Source organism: Mobula birostris, chromosome 5 (assembly GCF_030028105.1).
Source record: "Mobula birostris isolate sMobBir1 chromosome 5, sMobBir1.hap1, whole genome shotgun sequence".
Lineage (NCBI taxonomy): Eukaryota > Metazoa > Chordata > Chondrichthyes > Myliobatiformes > Myliobatidae > Mobula > Mobula birostris.
Genome location: NC_092374.1, coordinates 131,964,380 through 131,989,450, shown reverse-complemented (window position 1 = coordinate 131,989,450; position 25,071 = coordinate 131,964,380). Strand labels below are relative to the sequence as shown.

The following is a 25,071-nucleotide window of genomic DNA, read 5'->3' as shown; positions in this document are numbered from 1 at the left end:
CAAAACACTGTAAAGACCATACAAGCCCATCCAGTGTGGGTAATGTTAATGCTCCAGTCATGTCTTCCTTCGCCTTGCGTTATCCTCCCCCTTATCAACATATCTGAATGTATTTTGTTGCCTTTATTTTACATTCTTCTTGAGGCACAAGTAATATTTTCCTTTATCTGTTCACATGACGTTGAGTTGCATGTCCTCAAAATTCCCTGTGACATGAGGCTTCTTTTGAAATAGAGGGTTTGATATATTGGAAGTGGTATTGTATTTAAGGACTGAAAGTGGGGACTTCCCAGTCAATGTTAACTTCTCTCTGTTGACTTTATCAACTCCTTTCAAAATTTTGTAGACCTCTGACTGCACACTGCAGACCACTGTCTCAGCCTGCCTTCAATTTTTTAGTCTACAGATGGTCTGAGCTCTTCTCAATGCTGAACTGAAGAAAAGCTGCTCTCTCTTATGATTAAAATTGGCCAGAATTTTACTTGCCGCAAATTAAACTCTGTGTGGCCGCCTTGACTTCTTGCCGCCATGAAATTGGAGACCCGGTCAGGAAAAACAAACCTCTGAAGCTGCCTTTGGCAGTGATATGAACAAGCTGTTGGGCAGCCAGGTCTTCAGAAATTTTTGATTTATTGATTACTGTCTAAAATAATCACATTGGCATTAACTTACTGCCCAAGCTGTATATGTTATTACTTAAAATATCCAAAGTTTTACCAAAACCTTCTTTTGAGAAACTGTGCAAACTTCTGCAGTACTTTTTCACTCTTGCAGAATCAGTTGACTCAGTTACGTACAGTAATTGCTCCAACGAAGGATAGTAGTATTTTGCTGGGTGATTGCACATGCACCATGACCTCTGATGATAATAAGGCATTGCTCATGACTTTTTCTGCGGCAGGGAAGCAATCTAGTGGCAGTTTTAATTTCAGTAACACGACGTCCATCCCTCCATCTCCAATGTAAATGATCGGCTAACCTGAAAGCATGAGAAATCCAAAAAATGCAGGAGCAGCACAAGGCACGGGCTTTCAAACGGCATTTCCATCTTACGAGGCCAAGTACATTCCAGGCAAGGAAAGCACTTTCACTACACAGTTTCCTTCATTTCACTCAGCCAGACCTCTAATCCTAAATCAATCTAGCTGATCATTTTACAGTACTATCTGGTCTTCAGGTCTCTCCCCACAGACCTGCTGTTAGAAACGTATGATACAGCATACTGGGCTTCCAGCCACTGCATCTGGATTCAGCTTAGCAGAGGCAAGTTCCTTTATTCTACCCAACATAACACCCCCCCACCCCCCACACACAACTGTCTCTGCAATTGAAAATTTACTTCTTTCTGTCTTGGTTATGCAGTACGGTCTAGACCTGAAACATTAACCCCTTTTCTTTCTACCATTGCTGCCTGGCCTGCTGAGTACCTCCAGCATTTTCCTTCATTACAGAAGGTTGTCTGTGTCAAAAAATCCATCTTTGAAAGCTTGTCTTTCAATTGCAGAACTATATTTATTTGTTTGTTTGTTTATTGAGATACAGCGCAGGGTAGGCCCTTCTGGCCCTTAGGGCTGCACTGCCCAGCAATTCCCTGACTTAACCCTAGCCTTATCACAGGACGGTTTTACAATGATCAATTAACCTACCAACTGGTATGTCCTTGGGCTCTGGGAGGAAAACGGAGCACCCGGGGGGAAAAACCCACACAGTCACAGGGAGAACGTACAAACTCCTTACAGCAGTGGTCCCCAGCCTCTGATCTGGGCCGACATTTACGTGCTGGGCGGCACCTAATTAATTAGCTTGTTTATTTCGGCTTTTTTCTTAAAGATGTGCTGGGTGCATTCCGACTACCGCTGCATCACTGCATTTTTCGCGGCGATGTATCGGCCCACAGCCCGGAGGTTGGGGACCACTGCCTTACAGGCAGTGGCAGGAACTGAACCCGGGTCACCTGTACCATAAAGCGTTGTGCTTTGCATTCTTGTGTTGCACTGCCATGTACTATGAGCATGCCATGTTGATGCCAGAACACGTGGCAACTCTTAGAGTTGCCTCCAGCACATTGTTTATTAATGCTTTTAACATATTTCACTGGATGTTCCGATATATATGCAATAAATAAATCTTAATCTGGATCGCAAAGCCAAGGTAATACCCATTGAAGTGTAAACACTGTTGTAATGCACTAGTCAGTCAACAAGCTTTCTGTAATAGATATATTACTATCAAACGTTCAGTGCTGGTCAGGTACCTTAAGTATGTCCACACTTTAACATGGAGGTGAGAATATAGGATTGAGTGATCTTGCACCACTGAACTGTGATAAACTACTGAACTAGTCCAGAATTCTGGATAGTAATCAAATGACAAGGATTCAGATCTTACTATGCCAGTTAGGAAACTTAAGCTCAAATAAGTAAATAAATTAGGAGTCAGAGAAATACAGCACAGAAACAGGCCCTTCAGCCCATCTAGTCCTTTGAGTTTTAAAAATAGTTAGTGGCCATGGATTGTTGTAAAACCCATTGGGTTCACTGACGTACTTCTTTGGAGGAACTTTGCTGGCATTTCCTGATCTGATCACAGAAATGCATTTGACTTTTACACACCAAAGAGGCAATGGCAACTCATTCAGTCCTGACGTGGTAACTGAAGCCGGCTCACTGTCTTGTCCCCAAGTTCAAGTTTAATTATCATTCAACCATACATGAATATAGCAAAACGAAAGAGCTGAGGTGCAAAACACATTACCAACAGCGCACAGCACAAATAGCAGATGTATGATTACAATTACAGGAAAAAACATACAGTCACAAAGGTAGCCCAAGTCCCTGAGTGGCAACGCTGTAGATTTACGGTAAGGTGTCCCAGTCCATCTGAAGGGCAGCAAGTGATGGGCTATAAATACTGCACAGATCGTCAGCCTTTTGTTTGGGTCCTCAACCTCGGTCTTCTGACTCCGTAAAGGTGATGCTCAGCTGATACTTCAGACAGCCAGGGGTGGCTGATGGGGGGAAGGTTTATGAAAGGCACAATAATTTAATGCAGGGGTTCCGAACCTGCGCTCCACAGACCCCTTGCATAATGGTATTGGTCCGTGGCATAAAAAAGGTTGGGAACCCCTGCTCTCATGCAATCAGAAGACTATCAGCTTTGACGTGCCCAAGCAATCTTGGATCCCTTCTCCAAATCCAACCCTTATTCTCATGTGATGATTAATCCCAGTCTAGCATCCAAATGGACAAATTAAAGGGGAATTAATCTAAATTGCATCTGCTTGGCGTAAGTCAATTGTTTACATATTGTTTAGACGGAAAGTGGAGACAGATGTGAAAGGAAAAGTAATGGAGGGGATATTTGAGAAAAAACTAAGGTTTGTGTGGGTGGGAATGAGAAGATTTATCTTCTTACAATGCAAAAGCAGCAGAAAAATTATGATCAGTAATTAATGGCCACCATTCCCAGGACCCATATTCATCATAGGCCCCTTTTTTCTCTGCCAAAGTCTTAAGCTGTTGACAGCAGGTGCATTTTATTGTGGAGTTCAGCTAATAGATGACATGCCTTCATTCGGCCTAGTTGTTTTCTAAAGACCAGCGTCTGCTTGAATACCGCAGATGTAGTGAAGCAAAGCAAAGCAGCATGTGTTTCCCATTACCGACTTGTGTGTCAGTCTGCTGGGAAGCGAGGCGTTCGCCTGCAGAGACTTTCAAGCTTTTGCCAGGACCACACTCCTTCAGTACAGAGCGTTCACTGCTGCGAGATTTCCGCCCGCCCCTTCTTTCTCCTCAAACGCCATCCCACACCTGATGAGAGCTCATCAAAATGAATAAAACTAATACAGATGTGCTTTGGATTTGTCCTAGCCGTTTTGCATTCCTGTGTAAAAAGAAATCTAAAAATACTGTAAGTGAGACAATCGCTGTGGGACAAAAAACAGAGTCTATATTTCAGGATGAAGATCCTTCTGAGCATTTCTAGCATTTTCTGCTTTTATTTCAGTTTTCCAGCATCTGCAATGATTTGATTTGTATGCCATATGATTTGTTGCTTCAGTTTTTGCCCGGTACCGTTCAGAACTAGGCTGCAAGTAATAACTAGGTTAAGGAGAAAAGGAGTAAAACAATTGTATTGGTTACCAGAGAGAGAGAGAGTGGATACACAGTGGTGGAATTACTGGATTAACGTTCAGAAGCCTTGACTATTGCTTGGAGACATGACAAATGGGGAAACTACCTTCAAGTAATCAAAAAATATCTGTATTAAAAATGTAATAACTAAAACTATAGAACTGTGGTTAAAAAATCTTATTTACTCATACTCATCTAGGAAGGAAATCTGCCACCTTACTTGGCGTGATGTAAGTATGATTGGCTGTTGTGAAGTGGCCTAGAACTGACTGAGTTCAGGGAAAGTTTAGGATAGGCAATTAGCAATGGAGTTGCCAGCAACGGTCACATTACATGAAAAAGTAAAATTAAAAACTGCTGGCCTTTGTTCTTTAAACATGAGAGAAACCACATTTCATACTACCTTGTCTTTGAAAGGTTTATAAGAGGCTGAGCCGCAGAGATCCCTATCACAATTGGAGCTAATTGCAAACATTAAGATCTTTCCTCTTGAATCCGGAGTTGATTTGGTAATAGGAGGGAGATGATGGAAAGATCTTTTCTGACTGGAGGCTTTTGACCAGTGGTGCGCTGCAGGGTTCAGTGCTGGCACGGGAGCGTAATGGTTAGCGCGACACTATTACAGCTCGTGTTCAGTGCCGGCATCCTCTGTAAGGAGTCCCTGTACGTCCTCCCTGTGCAATGCATGGGTTTTTTCTGGGTCCTCTAGTTTCCTCCCACAGTCCAAAGAAGTACTGGGTGGGTTAACTGGTCATTGTAAATTGTTTCATGATTGGACTAGGGTCCTATCGGGGTTGCTGGGCAGTTTGGCTCAAATGACCAGAAGAGCTTATTCCATACTGCATATTAATAAAAGATAAATAACTTTTGTGAGATACAAACATAACTGATTATAGGTTGTTGGTATAACTCATCAGAAGCAACTTAGATCATAGAATCATAGAATTCCTACAGCAGGAAAGGAGGCCATTTGGCCCATCGATTCTAATCTAGGTTTCTCTGCATCATTCCCATCCCCGTAATCTTCTTCCACCAGAATGTATCTAACTTTTCTTGAATGCATGGGCTTGTTTGCACTGTTTGGCCATGGAAGGAAGATACTGCCAAACCTGATCCATTCACCAACTAAGGTCAACATAGGCAGATTCAAAGCCATTGTTGGTGTGGATTTTAGTTTTCTTTAGTGGATGAAAACATGATACTAAACCATATTACTGACTTCATTGCAACAAATCATTAACCTAATTGTTTTAATGATGGAAGGTTATATGGTACGACAATGCCTTAATACAATTACAAGATGAATTGTCATTGAGCCCACTTCTGACTATATATTAAACAGGATTTCTTGTTCTTTATTGAAGTGGAGGGATTCTAATCCACCTACAGTCTTTTATTGGCTCTCCTCCATTATGTCTTGTTTAAGTTTAGAAAAAATAAGAAGTCAGACATTTGATACATCCTTTTAATTTGAGCAAGTATGGCGACCTTTTATCCAATATTTTCATTTAATTTGATTTATTACTCTTTCAAACTTTTTTTTTAAGGTTTAGATTTGATCAGAAAGTCTTTTTCTTTCTTTCTTTTTTGGTCGTATCCTCAAAATAGACTGCCCAGTCCATTTTTTTTTTGTTGTGTCTTTTTTTTATAGTGTAGTGGTTTTTTTTTTCTTTTCATTTAAAACCCAACGTTTTTTCCTTTCTCTTCATAACTGGTAAGAGGAGAATTGTTATTTTCATTTTTTTAATTATATATTTTATACTAGTTTAACAATATCTATGATTTTGACAACGTCTGTCTTAATCTTGCTTTATGTTGTTACTGATATATCTATTTGAACTAATTCTCCTCTTGATTGTATTTATGCTTTTTTTAAATCAATAAAAAGATTAATAAAGAAAGGATTTCTTGTTCTTGTTGCTGAAACCTCTGCCTGTTCCCTTTGCAGCACATTAACAACGAGCACATCCATGGGGAGAAGAAGGAGTTTGTCTGTCGTTGGCGGGACTGCTCTCGTGAGCAGAAGCCATTCAAGGCACAGTACATGCTGGTGGTGCACATGAGGCGGCACACAGGGGAGAAACCGCACAAGTGCACTGTAAGTTATCAGCTGGTCATCGGAGGTGGGCAGAATTGGGGTAGGGGCGCTTGAGTCAATACATCAGCAACCTAAGCCTGAGGAAGCCTCAATGAGTCAAGTATGTCACGAGAACTTAGGGAGGTTTGAAGGTGGAAAATATAATGGAGAAGATCATACTGGCAAAAGAGAGGTGAATGTCTTACAACTGGTTGTTGGTTCACTGTGCGAATCAGGAGGCCAGGTACTGAAGTCACTGATTTCCCATCTTGCCATTGGCCTCCGTACATTGTCCCGCAGTGGCGTGCGGAGCTGGTGGGATGACTACTTTTACCCACTCACTGTTTATTCCAGGTGTGGGAGGAGTCATCAGCCGAGAGCAGGAAAGTAAATCGGAGTCGCTTTTCTTTAGTTGATCCCTGTGACATTTTCAATTCATTTCTGCCTCGTTTAATGAAAACCAAAACAAAGCACACGGATGCAGGATATCTGAAATAAAAACATCAAATACTGGAAATAGTAGGTTAGAAAGCATCTGGGGAATGAGAAATCGAGAAAATGCTTCAGATTGAAGACCTTTGATCTGAACATCCGCTTTCCATTGATGCTGAGTGCTTTCAGCATTTTCAATTTTTACTTATGGGACATTTAGACTTTTGTAAATTAATCATGTTAATTTTCATTGATCTATTTGGTTATTTAAGCAATGGCTTTTAAATATCTGCAATTACCAGTGACATTTTAAAATAATGTGAACAACTTTAGTAGCAGTGAACTGACCTGGATGGAGGCTATTTGTCCCAACAAGTCCACGCTGGAGTTCATACTAAACACATCAAAAGCTCTACGTACTTCCCTTTCACTTGTTCTCTTCATTTGCCCATTGAGTGGAGTGGGGTGGGGGTGGTGGAGTCTCAGTGAATGTTGAAAGGCCTGGATAGAGCAGATGTGCAGAGGATGTTTCCATTAGTCAAAGTGTCTACAACAGGTGCTCCCAACCTGGTGTCCACTGACCCCTTAGTTGATGGTAGGGGTCCATGGCATAAAAAAGGTTGTGAACCCTTGGTTTAGGATCTGGGGTCATAGCTTCAGAATAAAGGGACATCCTTTGGAACTGAGATCAGTTCTTCAGTGCGAGGGCGGTGAATCTGTGGAATTCATTGTCACAGATGGCTGTGGAGGCCAAGTCATTGAATGTACTTAAGGCAGAGATTGATAGGTTCTCCTGATTGGTAGAGTAGTTAAGAGTTACTGGGAGAAGGCAAGAGAATGGAGTTGAAGAAAAAAATCAGCCATGATTCAGTATCGGGGAGACTTGATGGGACGTTTGGCTTAATCCTGCTCCTATACCTTATGGTCTTATGATTTGCCTACTACCTACCTAATATCAAAACTTCGATAAACTTCTATAGGTGTGTAGTGGAGAGTGTATTGACTGGCTGCATCATAGTCTGGTGTGGGAACACCACTGCCTTTGAATGGAAAATCCTACAAAAGGTAGTGGATTCAGAGCAGTACATCACAGATAAAGCCCTCCCAATCATTGAGCACATCTACAGGAAACACTATCATAGGAAAGGAGCCTCCAATAGAGCTCCTCACCAACAAGGCCATGCTCTTTTCTCACTGCTGCCGTCAGGTAGAAGGTACAGGAGCCTCACAACTCTCCACCAGGTTCACGAACAGTTACTACCACAATAATCAGGCTCTTGAACAAGAGGGGATAACTACACTCAGCTGCCCATCCACAACCAATGATCTCACTTTCAGGACTCTTTATCTCATTATCTCATGTTTTCATGATTTATTGCTATTTATTTATATTTGCATTTACACAGTTTTGTTGTCTTCTGTACTCTGATCGATCTTTCTTTGATCCTGTTATCGTTACTATGCTATAGATTTGCTGCATATGCCCGCAGGAAAATGAACCTCAGGGTTGGATATGGTGACATATATATACTTTGATAATAAAATTTACTTTGAACTTTGAGCTTTGAATGTCAGGCCCTTTGAGTGCTAGTTCATACCCACAGCTCTTTGTGCCTTCTTGAATTACCAGAGAATCACACTGGTCCAGTCTGCAGGTCTACAAAAGTATGTGCAGCTACAGAAACAGTACAGAGTGTCATTGTGGGCAATGGACCAGGTATGGCAAATTTGACCCACAGTGAAGACTGGATGGGTGTTTGACAGGTGCTCCAGCTTCCTCCTAATCTGCATTCATCTATCATCCATCTGCCACAGTCTTCCAACTCCATCTCTCCTACCTGGCACTACCTGCCTGTCATGTTACTCTCCTCCTCAGTCCACCAATTGCTTCAGAGTCCTTTCTCATGGTTCCCCTTCTCCTTTCTATGGTGGCCTATCCTGCCTCTCCAACCTCAGTCCTGATGCAGGATCTTAACCTCAGTCCAGCTCTCTTGTCCCATAGTGTACATTGGCACCATCTTGCTCTGGTCAATAATAAGACTATAAGACATAAGAGTGGAATTTGGCCATTTGCCCCATTAAGCATGCTCTGCATTTTTTCACAGATGATTTATTCATTCTCCTGCCTTCTCCTTGTAACTTGTGTTGCCCTGATTTAACAAGTACCTATCAACGTCCGCTTTAAATATACACAATGACGTGGCCTGCACAGTTGTCTTTGGCAGTGAATTCCACAGGGTCACCAGCCTCTGGCTAAAGAAATTGCCCTTCATGTACAAAACTCCTCCTCCTAATGTACAAATGATCAGCTCAGGTTCGCCAGGAAGTTTTGAGTTTAAATTTAGGCTGACAGACCAAGAAACCTTTTATCACAACAAAGTGTCAGTCAGAGAGAATGGGAATAGTCTCCAGCCTGAGACAAGCTGCATTCCAGTCAGCATTGGAGCAAGCAATGTGACCCTAGTACTGTTGCCCTTCCCCAAAGTGTTTTTTTTCAATTAGTTAATGGGTTTGAGCTGTTAGGATGGTTTGTTTGCAATGGTCAATTAGCAGTATTAAAGACTTGGATCTTATTTCGGATGCGTTTATGCAGGAGTGCATACCAGCATGGTGTGAATTCACCGTTCCCTTTGTCCTTAATGGGAAAGTGCAGAGAAACAGAAAGATGAAAATTCAAGTGGGTGCGTACAGCAATCTCAACCAAGTCCAGTAACTTGATAGCAGCATTTCAAGAACATCCATCATTACTCAAGGGCAGTGTGAAGTAATAATAAGCAAAGGAATTCATTGCACAACACCAACTTTTCCCCTCGTGTTTCAACTCCCCAAGCACCCTTGCTACACTTTTTAACAAAAAGCGTGTACAATTTAAGTGATCAATTTGTAAGAAAATCTATCATTTTGAAACCATTATTCATAATTAACTAACTCTTGCAGCCTAAGCAACACATTCAAGGTATTGGAGGAACTCAGAAGGCCAGGCAGCATCTATGGAAAGGAATAAAAAGTTGACATTTTGGAAGGGTTTTGGTCTGAAACGTCAATTGTTCATTCCTTTTCATAGATGCTGCCTGGCCTGCTGAGTTCCTCCAGCATTATGTTGCCTTGGATTTCCTGCATGTGCAGATTTTCTTGTGTGTGTGCTTCCATGATGGCACCTGGTGGCACCGAACAACACCCACAAAGTGCTGGAGGACTGAGATCCTCTGTCAGGAAGGGGCCAGAAGTCAGAATAAGACTGAGTAAGGGGAGTACAAGCTAGCAGGTGATATGTGAGACCTGGTGAGGGGGAGAGGTGGGTGGGTGGGGCAGGGATAGTAAGAAGCTGGTGTGGGGGGATAGTTGGAGGAGGTAAAGAGCTGAAGAAGGAATCTAATAGGAGAAGATAGTGGATTCTGGAAGAAAAGGAAGATGATGACCAGCTGAGGAGAAGCTGAGAGGATAACCAGAATAGGGAATGGAAAAAGTGGGGACGGGTGAAGAAATTACCAGAAGTTTGAGACATCAATGTTTATGCCAGCAGGCTGAAGGCTAACCCAGATGGAATATGAGATGGCCAGAGATTGGCCTCATTAAAGCTGTAGCCGTTACTCGATAACAAACCCAAACCACTGAGAGAATGAGTACGGGAGTTGACACTGCTTGACACATTTCTAAATATCCAAGTTCCAAGTCGAGAAAAAGTACATTTGATCCTTCGATATGAAACCAGCAAAGATATACAATCATGTAGTGATATTACAAATGAACGAAACTAAATTAGGAATGTAGCAGAATATGAGTAATTAGCATTCAAATTAGTGTAATTAAATGGTCAACAAAAAACATCATTCCTCTCCTACCTCCCTATCAACTAAACTAAACTGACTAACTAATACAAAGAGTGAATCACCTAACTATACTCACTAGCTTCTACCACGTCCCAGCCCACGTGACAAATTACAGAAACCCATAATAAACACACAACACAAAACACAATATAGATAGAAAATACAACAGCAGTAGAGGAGGCCATGGACTGACATACCACAATGGGAATGGGAAGTCTAAATGGCTAACCTCTGAGATATATTTGAGCAGCAGACAGAGTGAAGGTGTTTGACAAAACGGTCCCCCAGCTGGCATCAAGTTTCGCTGATGTTGTGGAGGCTGCACCGGGAGTACCAGATACAATAGATAACTGCAATGGACTCGCAGGAGAAGTGCCGTCTCACCTAGAGGACTGTTTGGCTCCCCGAACAGTGACGAGGGAAGAGGTGTATGGGCAGGCGTAGCTCTTGTCACACTTGCAGGGATAAGTACCGGGGGGAGATCAGTGAGGAGGGATGAATGGACAAGGGAGTTACACAGATAGCGATCCATACATATCGCAAGGAGTGGGAGGAAGAGGAGAAGACCTGCTCAGAAGGATCCTGTTGGAGATGGCAGAAGTTACAGAGAATGACACTGTGTTGCTTACATCTATGTTTTCTTCTACTGTTTCAGTTCTTCATGTGGGAGGTTAGAGAGGAACTGGTTTGGGCAATGAATCTGCTGTTAACTTTAGTAAAGATTTGAAACGGGTCATGGCCATCGCGGAACTGTGAGGCAGCATTTCTGTTGAACCGTAGAACCATAGAAGTAAGTTCTGCCCCCAGTCAGTGATATTCCTTCAAGATAAACTCACTTACTTTAATTCCCCCTTTGCCATGTTGTGGTTGACATCATCAGCAGGCACAGGTGCAGCAAATCTGCTTTGTTAGCATCGAGCATTTCTCTGACTAACAAGAAACAATAAATAGAAGCAGATTGAAATACACACCAGTCTTCTGGGGAAAAACAAGGACAGTTAGCATTTTGGGTATATTGTATATATCTTCAGGTAAGGCATGACGAATGGTGTAAATATTAGAGCACTTCTTCTCTTTTCCATTGTGTGTTTTTTTCCAGAGTTTCTATTAAGCAGGAATCTACGGAGCATTAATCAGAAGAACATATTGTAAAGGATATTACCAAATTGAGTATTAGGATATGGAACATCTTATCACCACTTGACGCAAATAGCTTTGCGTCCTTTTAGCTACAACTTCTTGCCAACTTATTCATCAGTATCAGAATCAAAATCAAATTTAATATCACTGGCAGAGGGCATAAAATGTGTTGTCTTGCGGCAGCTGTACAATGCAATACATAATAATAGAGAAAAAACTGTGAATTACAGTAAGTAATTAAATAGATAAATTAAAAGTAGTGCAAAGTAGGAGATAAAAAAGCAGCGAGGTGGCTTTTGTGGTCTCAATGTGCATTCAGAAATTGGATGTCAGAAGGAAAGAAGCTGTTCCTGAATCATTGAGTGTGTGCCTTCAGACTTCTGACCCTCCTTCCTGATGGCAGCAGTGAGAACGAGGCATGACCTGGGTGAGGGGGGTCCTTAATGAAATATAGCCGCTGTTGTGCATTTTTTGTAGCTGCATCGATGTGTTGGATCCAGGTTAGATCCTCAGAGATATCGACACCCAGCAACTTGAAATTTCTCACTCTTTCCACATCTGAGCCCTCCATGATGACTGGGTGTGAGTTCCCTCGTCTTACCCTTTCTGAAGTCCACAATCAGTACTTTGGTCTTACTGACGTTGAGTGCAAGGTTACTGCAACACCATTCAACTAGCTCATATATCAATAAGTGTATATATTAAAAACTCAAATCAAATAGGCAGTGCAAAACGAGATGGAAAATAATACTGAGGAAATGTTCATGGATTCATTGTGTTGACCATTCATCAAAGGAACTAGGTTAGGAAACTCACTATGCAACTCTTAATTTATTGAAGCTTGTATTTTATTGTCTCTGCACAAGCAACAATGTAATTATGCTGATTCCTAGGTCAACAACTTAGAACATGAATTCTACTGTTCCCTCTCTTCCAATACTCACTCAAACCACTTTTCCAATTTATAGCACAGAATCAGGGATCTCCCATTGGCCAGGTGACCAATCCTTCTGCTTCCAGTCCCTGTCATGGTGGTTCTTCCTTGTGATTGTTAATCTCCAGAATTGTTGCTACTTTGCATTCAAAGCCTTTGCTTTTGTATTCATTCCTTACCAGTTCTAATGTTGCATTTCAGTGCTATTGGCTATGGGTCATCTGACTGACTATGACGCCTTCTTATTGGCTCTGGTCCAAGCCAGCATCCATTTATTGCCCTCTTCTGCAAGTGACAACTAGTAATTTATGGCTCTTTATGCGTCCTTGTTCTAAATTAGTTACCAAACCAGTAACCAACTCAAATCACTCAGGGAAAGCACAGACCCCACCATACACAAACCTCCATGTTATATCTAACCAAAGAATACGTCACAAATAACTTTTGATTTGGAAATAATCTCTAGTCTAGCAGATTACCTGGACCATAGTTGTGTTTACTTTAAAACACTGATTCAGCCAAGCAAAGCCAATTCACAAAAATGGAGAATGCAGAGCAGCTTCACGAAATGGCAGCCTCCATCCTTTCAACCTCATAGCAATAATAAAGACAATTGGTTTGTCTACTTCCACTGACTTAACCCATTCAAGTTCAATGTTTTCTTCCTTATTTTAATCACTCCATGGCCAACAGTTGTCCATTCAGAAATCTGATGATGGAGGGGAAGAAGCTTTGAGTGTGTGTCTTCAGGCTCCAGTACCACCTCCTTAATGGTAGCAATGGGGAGAGAATCATGCTTTGTGCTTTAAAAAGATGCAGGTGTCAGAGCAAGGAACAACTTTTATTTGTGACCTAAGGATGCATTTTTAATAGGCACTGCATGTTCAAGAGCCATTGAAGTGAGACTAACATACACTGCTGCTCTGCAATAAAGTTCATTTCCAAAATGAAGAACACTCTCCTTTGTGTAGAATCAGCTGTTCCCTCTATGACAAAGATAGGGAAGGGCATTGACAACAAGAAGTTTCAGCCATACACAGTGTCTAGTGAAGTTATTTGGAAAAGACCCATGTACAGAGTCACATAGCACAGAAACAGGCCCTTTGTCCCACTGAGCCTTTGCAGCTCATTTACACTAATCCTGCAATAATATAATTTATTCTCCCTACATTCCCATTGGCCACCTTTCAAATTCTACAACTCACCTCCACACCAGGGTCAACTTATGGTTACTATTAACCTAGAGTTATAATTACACCTGAGTTATAGGGAAAGGTTGTATAGGTAAGGACTTTAATCCCTAGAATGTGCAAGATTGACTGGAGATTTGATAGAGGTATACTTATCTTGCAGACTTGTTTAAAATATCAATAGAATTTGAAATGGTTAATAATATTTGAAATTTGAAACAGTTAGGAAATCTGAAAATCTGTTGTTTGAGATACTTGTCCATTCACTTAGCACAATGTTAATTCTTGATGGAACCAAGAACATTAGATTAATGAATGTTTTCTGCAGAAAAAAAATCTGGGATTTAACACGTGATATGCAATTGGATTGTGTTTGTTATACTGACTCCAGGCATGCAAAGCAGATAGAAACAAGCCATGTTATGAACAACACACATTTTTTCCTTGAATCCAATAATTCATCCCCATCTGCACACCCTTCCTCAATCCCAGCTCATTTTGGTCACCTCCAAATTCCTGCCCCTAAACTACAGGCAAAAAGCTCCTTGCTCCATCTTCACCCATGAGTTGTCATTAGACCAAAGGTTCCTCTGATTTCTGATTGGAAGGGCCTTTAGTTCCCCTCACCCCTTTAAACACTTGATGATGTCATGGATTACAAAAAGCTAAGGTGATGTTGGTGATTTCTTAGGTATATACATATAGTTAAGGTGCCCAAGACATCTCAACAGTAACATGGGAATTTTCTGTATTGCACTATACTGCTGCCACCCAAAAAAAAAACAAATTTCATGATATATGTGAATGATAATAAACCTGATTCTGATATGGGTCTCTATTGCAGACTGGGAGTGGGAAAGGGGCAGGGAGAGGGAAATCATAGCTGGGAAAAGGGGAAGGGAGAGGGGAGGGAGTGGGAAATACCAGAGAGACATGCTGTAATGGTCAATAAACCAATTGTTTGGAATCAAATGACCGTGCCTGGTGTCTCAGGGCTGGGTGTGTCTGTACCTGTACCACCCCCACCCCTGGGACTCCATCTCTGCCACCTGTCCCACACCCCTCCGCCGGCGTTCCACCCTCACCATTCCTAACATCCTTTGCTCCCACCCGATTTACAAACTCACTCTCCGCTCCATGTCGACAAATACAGTACTGTGCAAATGTCTTAGGCACCCTATATGTGCCTAAGCCTAAGCCTCTTGCACCTGGCTGTACTTTGTTAAGTATTTTTATTTAGTTTGTGAAGTTTTGTGCTTTACCTCAATATTATTAAAGCCTCATGGATCCACTGTAATCTTTGGTACTGTTATAAGACATAGGACATAGGGGCAGAATTGGGCTGTTCAGCCCATTCCCAGCCCTGAGAGGAAACACATAACCCAGGTTAGGTGCAGCTGCTCTAGACTCCTGACAGGTGCCTGTAACCTGACAAGGGTGAAGACCTAACTCACGTTGGGTCACCATCATCTGGGCCGTGTTCCCAGCCTATTGTTGGATCAAGAAAGAGCCAAAGCTGACCCCCACATATATGCATTTTAAATTTCGAGTGTGTGAAATTGTTGTGTGTTTAACATCATGGTGCGATATTCATGTCAGTGAATCTATAACACTGTGCATATTTTAAAGTGAAAACTAATTGCAGCCATTTGAACAGAAATTCCATAATTCACTCATTCTAGACTCAGTTCTGTAATTATGGTGAACTTTAAGACCATTAATCTGGAATATAAAAGCCTCACAATAATATTTTTTTATTTGCACAATAATATTCTGTTTAGCGTGCTACAATCCTACAAGCTTCAGCATTTGTTTGGAAGTTTTCCAAGAATCCATTGGAATTCTGTCAGAAGTTGGCAAGGAAATGCTGTAGGATATTGTCTTCTGGGTAAAAGTGTTACAGGCTAACATAACGGACTAGTTATTCAGAGGTGTATTATTTATGACAGTTTAGGGATACCAAGGGTTTATGCATAATTGTAAATTAAAAGGAAATGCTCCCTGAATGAAAAAAAAAGAAATAATACAGGGTGAGGAAATTTAGAATCCACTTATTCTCTTCCTGTACCCCATTCCAGATTCTTCATCCATGAAAGTTTTTCAGTGTATCAAAGAGCAAACAGTAGGGTTTAGAATCAAAATCGCAAGTCCTGAAATTGCAACACATGTGAACTTTCACAATCACATTTTAACAATGAACAAAAACTGTAAATACTTTAAACAAAAGATGTCTTTGTACAGAAGTCAAAATCAGTACTATTTTCATGAAGAGTTTGTTGGGGTAACTCCAATGATTGAAACTCTCCTAGGCAGTCCCAGTCCTGATGAAGTGACTTGGCTCAACAAGTCAGCTCTTTATTTCTTTCCATAGACACTGCCTGACCTGCTGAGTTCCTCTAGAATTTTATGTACATTACTCTGGATTTCCAGCAACTGCAGATTGATGTGATGTGCAAGCACTCTAGTTCCGGGGATTCTGTAGTGGCTGGTGAGGGCATAGTGGAGTTATAGACTCCTCAGCAGCTGGAGCAGGAGGTGCCAAAGGGAGTGGGAGGTTATGATCCTACCTCCATTTATGTTGGGTTTCTGTATTTTCCCAATGCTTGTCCTTCAAGTTTTCATGACTATCCCAAATGCTCCTTCTCCACGTGGCTCAGGAATTCCTTGGAATTGGTGGGGATATTGCAATCTTTTGAGCAGACCTTCAAAATTTTTCTTTGTCCATTGAGTAAACTCCCCATGACAGTACTCAGAATAGGTTCTATTTTTGAAGTCTAGTGTTGGGTATGAAAATGAAGTGGCTGCCTTGCAAATTTGATCTTAAACAACGTCTCAACGCTAAAGATTTTGGCATAGGAGAGGATACTGACATTGGTTTGCATATTCTCACAGTGAATTTGGAAGCCTTTATGAAGGCAAGCATGAGTGTTATCTTTCCAGTACCTTGAGGTACCTGCGTAGGTAGTGCAGCTCTCAGATTCTTATAGAGGAGCGAGGGATCAGTGCAGCCCAGTATACCATTCCTTAGTGCCGTCAGAGATTCTGATATTTAAACACTCCTCCCTCCAATGGTCTTCATCGGAAGATGGCTATTGAGATATGAGAAATTATCCTCATTGTGCAAGGTCTCATCTGAACCTTTATTCTTGGAAGTCAGCGTTCTATGTTGATGAAGATTCAACAAGCAATAGGAAATGTGTAGCAGGACTGTTGAATTACTCCCATTCCTCCAAGTTCTTGTGTAACCACCACAAAGCCAAGCTCCAACTCCAACCCTCCCTTTCCCATCCTCAGTTCTTCTCCATTTCCCCAATTACCATTCAGCCAATCGTGTAATCTGCAAAGGTAGACTTCTCCAATTCATAGCATTAAGAAGAAGCAGAATTAGGTTTAATATCACTGGCATATGTCATGAAATTTGTTGTTTTGAGGCAGCAGTACATTGCAATACATAATAATAAAAATTGTAAATTACAGCACAAAGTATGTATATTTAAAAGAAGTTAAATGTAATGCAAAAGGAGAAAAAAAGAAAAAGTAGTGTGGTAGTGTTCATGGGTTCAATGTTCATTCAGAAATCTGATGGTGGAGAGGGTGAAGCTATTCCTGAATCGTTGAGTGTGTGCCTTCGGGCTCCTGTACTGCCTCCCTGATGTTAACAGTGGGAAGAGGGCATGTCATGGGTGATAGGAGTTTTAATGATGGATGCTGCCTTTTTGAGGTATTGCTCCTTGAAGATGTCCTGAATGCTGGAAAGGCTGGTGCTCATGATGGAGCCAGCTGAGTTCACAAGTTTCTGCAGCTTATTTTGATCATGTGCAGTGTCCTCCCACCCATCCCAGAGGACGATGCAGCCAGTTAGAATACTCTCCACAGTACATCTGCAGAAATTAGTGAGTGTCTTTGGTGACATACCAAATCTTCTCAAACTCCTAATGAAATAAAGCTGCTGTAGTGCCTTCTTTGTAATTGCATCGATATGGTGGGCCCAAAATAGATCCTCAGAGATATTGTCACCCAGGAACTTCAAATTGCTTGCCCTTTCCACTTCTGATCCCTAGAAGAAGGAGAATTAGAAATTGCTATCCCCCTTGAACACATAAAATTAAACAGTTTCAAATTATGAAGTTGGCAGCTTCTTAAAATATAATATTTTTCTACCTTAACAGGCTTAACTAAATACCTACATATACCCCACTCATATGGAGAGTATATCATTTTTGATTTGTTCATTTGACATTATCAGTGTTTATTCTACATTTTCCTGACAGGATATTTACTTCGCCAAATATTAATGTTGTTATATATAGCAAGTCATTCAAAAAAACAACCTGAGAGAACACTTTTCTCACTTTAATGAAGGTTTACCTTTCAAAATATGAATCTATCCTTCCTGTATCTGATGTTGACTGAGTCACTTGATACTACCAGCCCAATATTTATTTCAGAACTCCAAGATTTACTCTTTTCTTACCAATGTTTATTATTTTTTTATTGAGCAGCCTTGTGCCAAATGCCTGTTTAGTGATACAACATCAGAGCAGAGTTTATCTTGAAGAGTGTAACTGGTTGTGAAAACACGAGGGTCATCATGCTGGTGCCACGTTGCCTCTTACAATCTCTTCATTGTTGCATTGAATAGCTGGGCCAAGGGAGAAGGAGTTTTAGCCTTGTGTTGCACTGCAGAAGTGAGGGTGTCTTTATTAGAGCTAAGAACATTCAAAATTCAAGATTCAATATTGATTGTCGCCATTCGTCAGTCCACAGGTGTAAAGGAGAACAAAGTTATTGTTACTCTGGATCTGAAGAAAAACACAATGAGCATAAAGAACACAATAAAAAAACAATGAATGTAAATACATACAATTAGCTTATATACACAGACTGATTGAATGCACACAAAGTAACTCTAAGTAAAGCAGTAGCTGTACAGAACAGAAGGTGACTCTTGACAGGAGATGATAAATCAGTAGTGGGTGGGTGTGTGGAGGGGTATGTTAATGGAAGGAGGTGCTGATCAGCCTTACTGCTTGGCAAAAGTAACTGCTTTTGAGTCTGGTGGTCCTAGGGTGGGATGCTACACAGCCTCTTCCCTGATGGGAGTGGGACAAACAGTCCATGAGCAGGGTGGGTAGGATCCCTCATCAGATTGCTGGCTTTTCCCCGGCACCTTTCTGTATCTACGTCCTTGACGGCAGATAGGCTGGTGCTAGTGATGCATTCAGCAGATTTGATGACCTCCTGTCCGCAGCAGTGGAGTTTCTGTAGCACACAGTGAGGCAGCATGTTAGAATGCCATCAACCGCACTTCTGCAGAAGGCCATTGAAAGGAGATTTGAAAGAAGTGTATTAAGATCATGTTTTTAGTAAAATTAAATAGAAGGAAGCTGTTACCAAGGATCAGGAGGTTATTTAGTTGTCAAGACATAGAAGGAAGCCATCTGATCTACCAAACTTCAAAGTAAACTATCATCAAAGTCACCATATACATACAACCTTGAGACTCATTTTCTTGTGGGCATACTCAGTAAATCCAAGAAACATAATAAAAGGACGGACAAATCACTAATGTGCAAAAGACTACAAACTATGCAAATACAAAAGAAAACAAAGAAATAATAATAATAAATAAATAAGCAATAAATATCAAGAACATGAGATGAAGAGTCCTTGAAAGTGAGTCGATAGGTTGTGGGAACTGTCAGTGATAGGGCAAGTGAAATTGAGTGAAGTTATCCCCACTGGTTCAAGAGCCGGATGGTTGAGGGCTAATAATTGTTCCTGAATCTGGTGGTGTGGGTTCTGAGGCTCCTGTTTCTTCTTCCTGATGGCAGCAGTGAAAAGAGAGCATGTCCTGGGTGATGGGGGTGCTTGATGATGGATACTGCTTTCCTGCGACAGTGCTCCGTGTAGATGTGCTCAGTGGTGGGGAAAGTTTTACCCATGATGGACTAGGCTGTATCAGCTACTTTTTGTAGGATTTTCCATTCAAGGGCATTGGTGTTCTTGTACCAGGCTGAGATGCAACCAGTCAATATACCCTCCACCATACATCCAAAAAAGTTGGTCAAAGTTTTATATATTTTGCTGAATCTACACAAACTTCCAAGGAAATAGAGGCAGTACTGTGCTTTCTTCTTAATTTCACTTTAGTGCTTGACCCCGTACATATCCCCTGAAATGATAACACCGAAGTATTTAGAGTTGCTTTCTCTCTCCACCTCTGATCCCCCAATGAGTTCTGGCTCATGGACCTCCTGCTTCCTCCTCCAAAAGTTATCAATCAGCTCCTTGGTCTGCTGACATTGAGTGAGAGATTGCTGTTGTGACAGATTTTCAACCTCCCTCCCGTCTGCTGATTTGTCATCACCTTTGATTCAGCCAATGACTGTGGTGTCTTCAGCAAATTTAAATATGGCAATAGAGCTGTGCTGAGCTTCACAGTCATAAGTATAAAGTGAGTAGAGCAGGGGGCTAACCACGGAGCCTTGTAATGCACCCGTGCTGTGGGAGACCATGCAGAAGATGTTGCCAATCTGAACTGACTGAGGTCTGCAAGTAAAGGAATCAAGGATCCAATTGCGCAAGGAGGTATTGAGGCCAAGGTCTTGAAACATATTAAATAGTGTTAAGAGATGATAGTATTGAATGCTGAGCTGTAGTCAATAAAGAGCATCCTGATGTATGCATCTGTCCAGCTGTTCCAGGGTTGAATGAAGAGCCAGTGAGATGGCATCTGCTGTGGACCTGTTGTGCTTCATCAGGTCTGTTGTCCCTTTTGCTTCCCTGATGAATACCCATCAATTCCACTTCTATATTAAAAGTTCCCCTATATTGAGGGTAAATAATAGCAGGTCATTTCTCTACCCTTATATCTTTGGGAATTGGGAGGAAATTGAAGAGCTGGATATGAAGCCATAGAGTCACTGAGTTAATGTGCAAACTCTAGAGAGGCAGCACTTGAGATCAGGGTTAAACCAAATCCCTGAGGCTATAAGGCTGAAGCTCTAACTACTGAGCCACTTCTGTTACTACAGATTTACAGTTTTGGGCCAAAGGTAGTGGTGGATATGAGGAAAATCTATTGGTTCTGGATTGGGAAGACAAAACTCACACTCTTTAACAGAGTGGAAACAGAGACAATAGGAATTTTTTGGGCAGTGCCGAATTCAACATTAAAGGGAGGAGAATTTGAAAGTCTTTGATGAAATAGTGTTGGAATAGGACTAAATGTTTGTTCTGCTTGGAGCCAGCATTGATTAGATTAAGCAAATAGCCTTCTACATCACAATAATTCTCCATTTAGTGTCCAATTTATTAAGTACTTTCTGTACCTAATAAAGAGGCTACTGAGAGTATGTTCATGGCCTTCTGGGGCTGTAGCCCATCCACTTCAAGGTTCACCAGAACGTGCTTTCAGAGGTGTTCTACACACCACCATTGTAACGTGTGATTATTGGAGTTACTGATTACTTTCCTGTCAGCTTGAACCAGCCTGGCCATTCTCCTTTGACTTCTCTCATTAAGAAAACATCTTCATTCATAAAACTACCTACCACTGGATGTGTTTTTGATTTTTTTGCACTGTTCTCTGTAAACTCTGGAGACTGTTGTATGTGAAAATCCTAGGAGATCAGCAGTTTTTGAGATAAACTAACAATTATTCAACAATCAAAGTCATTTGGATCACATTTTTTTCTCCATTTTGATGTTTGGTCTGAACAACAACTGAACTTCTTGACCATGTCTGCATGCTTTTATACATTGAGTTGTTGCCATATGATTGGCTGATTTGATATTTGCCTTATCCAGCAGGTCAAAGTCAAAGTAAAATTTATTGTCACCACATACAACCCTGAGAATGCTTTTCTGCGGGCATACTTAGCAAACCTATAGAACAGTGACTGTAAACAAGATCAGCGGACAACAAGCAGTGCAACTGCAGATTTTAATAAATAACAATAAATAATCAGCATGAAATAACAAGATGAAAGAGCCCTTAAATGAGTGTAGTTACCTCTTTTGTTTAAGCACCTGATGGTTGAGGGGTAGTAACTGTTCTTGAACCTGCTGGTGCAAGTCCTCAGGCACTTGTACCATCTACCTGATGGCAGCAGTGAGAAAAAAGCATGGCCTGGTTGGTGACAATCTTTGATGACGGATGCTACTTTTCTATGACAACATTTTATTCTGATGTGCTCGATGGTTGGGAGGGCTTTACCTGTGTTGTACTGGGCCGAATCCATTACCTTTGGTAGGATTTTCTACTCAAAGGCATTGGTGTTCTCATACCAGGCCGTAATGCTGCCAGTCAGCACACTTTCCACCACACATCTGTAGAGGTCTGCAAGGTTTTTAATGACATGCCGGATCTCTGCAGACTCCTGAGGAAGTAGAAGTAGTAGGCGTACAAGTGAATCTAATAAAGTGGCCACTGAGTGTATGATTCTATGTAATTATCATCCCAATCTGCTGTCCATTAACAATCATGAGAGCATGGAGAAAGTCAGTTCTATCAGCAGTGTTCATTTCAACTTAGCTTCAGCACAAGAGCAGATTCACTGTCCTACAAATGAGTGAATGGATTTATTTTTTTAATATTTGGTATGTTAACTGCAGAGCTTTTAAAGCATGTTGAGAAACAGGCCCTTCCACTGCGCACCGAACCCCTGCAGTCCATGCTTACCGTCGGCTACCTGCTGTCTGATGACGGATCTGGTCACGGCTTACTTCCCCACAAATAATTGGTGTCAGATGCTAACGCCGGCCACCTAGCATAAGTCATTTAGTTAGCCTCTGGCCCAGCAAACAAGCTGCATCGAAAAAACAAATCCACCTTTTTTATTCATCCTGCATGATCTCGGATAAAGTGTATTCCATTCAAGATGATTTATTCTATTTTGCTTCAGTAATTAACTTATAAATTGTACTGAACTGTTGCCTTAAAAATGATACATATTATCTTGTGAATCCTGCCAAGCAATAATGAGTTAACAGTAGCCAATACTGGGAGAAGGAGCTAATGTACTAACGCATGGACTAAAGTTTAACAGTCGGACATTGCTATTATCTTGTTCTCAGTTGCGTTGCATTGATTACGGACACTGAGAAAGCGGAGGAAGGATCTCACAACCTGCCTATGACTTGAGCTGCCCTCTGGTCCCCCACCTTGATCCCTTTATTCCCTGGTCTACTGTCCTCTCCAATCAGATTCCTTCTTCCTTAGCCCTTTGTTTCTTCCATCTATCACATCCTAGCTTCTCACATCATTCCCTTTTTATCCCCTTTCCCCACCCGTCTACCTGCACCCCTATATGGATTCTCCATTGCCTACTAGTTCCTGTTTCTCCCCCTCTCCCTACACATTTATTCCAGCTTCTGCCCTCTTCTTTTCTTCCTCTCCAGCCCTGATAAAGGGTGTCTGCCAAAAAAGTTGACTGGCAATTTCCCTTGATGGATGCTGCCTGACCTGCTGAGTTCCTCCAGCATTTTCTGTGTGTCGATCCAGATTTCCAGCGCCTGCAGGAATTTCTTGCGTCTCTGTTTTTGTTGGCCCACTGTCTTGGACAAGAGAGCAGCTGGCCAAGGAACAAAGTCAGCAGAGATATCCTGGTCCCCGCTCAGTAGCACTTAGGCAGTTGTTTTATCTTTCAGGCCATCAGAGGCCAACGATGTGAAACAATATGTTCAGTGCCGCAGAACCTTGTCAGATGTTTTCTGAGCTAATGTACACTTCTGTGTATTGTGCAACCACTTAGTCACAGTTCTCCTCTCTTTTTTCCAGTTTGAGGGCTGCAACAAAGCCTACTCACGACTTGAGAACTTGAAGACTCACCTTCGGTCACACACTGGGGAGAAGCCGTACGTCTGCGAACACGAAGGCTGTAACAAAGCCTTCTCCAATGCATCAGACCGAGCCAAGCATCAGAATCGAACTCATTCCAATGAGGTATGGCAAACCGGGCATATTCTAACCTCACTGACATATCTTGGAAGTGTTTCAGTTTCTCGAAGGAATTGTGCCAGATTGTTCTCGATCTGTCTAGTTAACTGTGCGTGATCCGCACCCTGTTCCTGCCACCAGGCTTCCTGCATCTGCATGGGACCAATTGACTACAGTTCAAGTTTAATTGTCGTTCACCCATGAATACAGACAAACAAAACAGTGTTCCTCTGGGCCAAGGTGCAAAACACGGTACCAGTGGCAGCCATATACAGTATGGAGCACATATAATTACAGTAGCAGGAAAACATACAGTCACACACAAATGCCCAAGTGTCATGTCCTGCAGATTGATGGTGCATTGGAAATTGTCAGCAAGAACAACCCCGTAGCAGCACAGTCAACGCGCACCAGTGCAGCCGCAGACCAATGCAACATCGTTTGTCTCCCGTAGAGTGAAGAGTGGAGGGCAGCACCGGTGGCAGGTGGCAGCCCCAACCCAGCAGTGATAAACACAGGCCTGATTATTGGTTATAGTTATCTCTCACCTCTGCATTTGGTTCTGTTGAGGTCAATGAAATCAAATGGCCGGTAGTCACACACATCATCAGCAGCCAAGCCTCAGAAGGTGGATCGTGAGCCTTACTCCCAAGCGTCATGAAGGCTTTATGACAACCCACTCTCTTTGAACCAAGGCACTAAAAGCAATTCAGGAGAATATCAATATTTTTTTAAACCGAGCAAATAAAAATAACAAATTCATTAAAATACCTTTACGTGATTCATATTAGTTAAAAACATTAGATGAAACAAGGCAGAAAGAAACCAAACACTCATCTGTACCTTCTCTATCAATCACGGTGACTGACCCCATTCATACAAATGCGTACTTGAAATTCATGCAAAGTGCATTCAGCCACTCAGCTCAGGTCCTCTGTACTTTCCTCCTGGATTTGATGTTGAATCCTGTATTAGAGAAGGCAAACTGAACCACAAACAGCACTTAGCCTACACTGTCAGCAAGAAGTAGATTCATTCTTCAGATATTGCTTTTTGCCGTAGTCTTTGTTAAAGCAAGATTTTGCAAATGTGGCTTAAGACCTTTGAGGATTGAGGAGATATTTTATAAATTCCGCTATTTCTATATTGTTCCCCCTTTTCCTCCAGCCCACCTCTTTCATTTTCCCGTTTAGTCAATCATAAATGTGACAAACAAATGATCACAAGTAACACAGAAATTTTTGGATATACCTGAAAAGTCAAATATTATTTCAAAATTTAAAAAGTTAAAGCAAATTTATTATCAAAGTATATATATGACACCATAAGCTCCCCTGCAATTCATTTTCTTGCAAGCATTCACAGGGAAAAAAGAAATACAAAATTTACTAA

General features: G+C 41.5%; 1 protein-coding gene across 9 annotated transcripts in view; it reads left to right on the top strand.

The window, feature by feature from the left end:
* The window catches only part of gli2a (GLI family zinc finger 2a), a 592,799-nt gene that overhangs the window by 533,507 nt on the left and 34,221 nt on the right, over positions 1 to 25,071 (top strand). For all 9 annotated transcript variants that reach the window (XM_072258704.1, XM_072258698.1, XM_072258703.1 and 6 more), the window contains 2 exons: positions 6,082 to 6,231; positions 23,521 to 23,685. In XM_072258704.1, the coding sequence (XP_072114805.1) occupies positions 6,082 to 6,231; positions 23,521 to 23,685 (315 nt within the window). The remainder of the gene's footprint in view (positions 1 to 6,081; positions 6,232 to 23,520; positions 23,686 to 25,071) is intronic.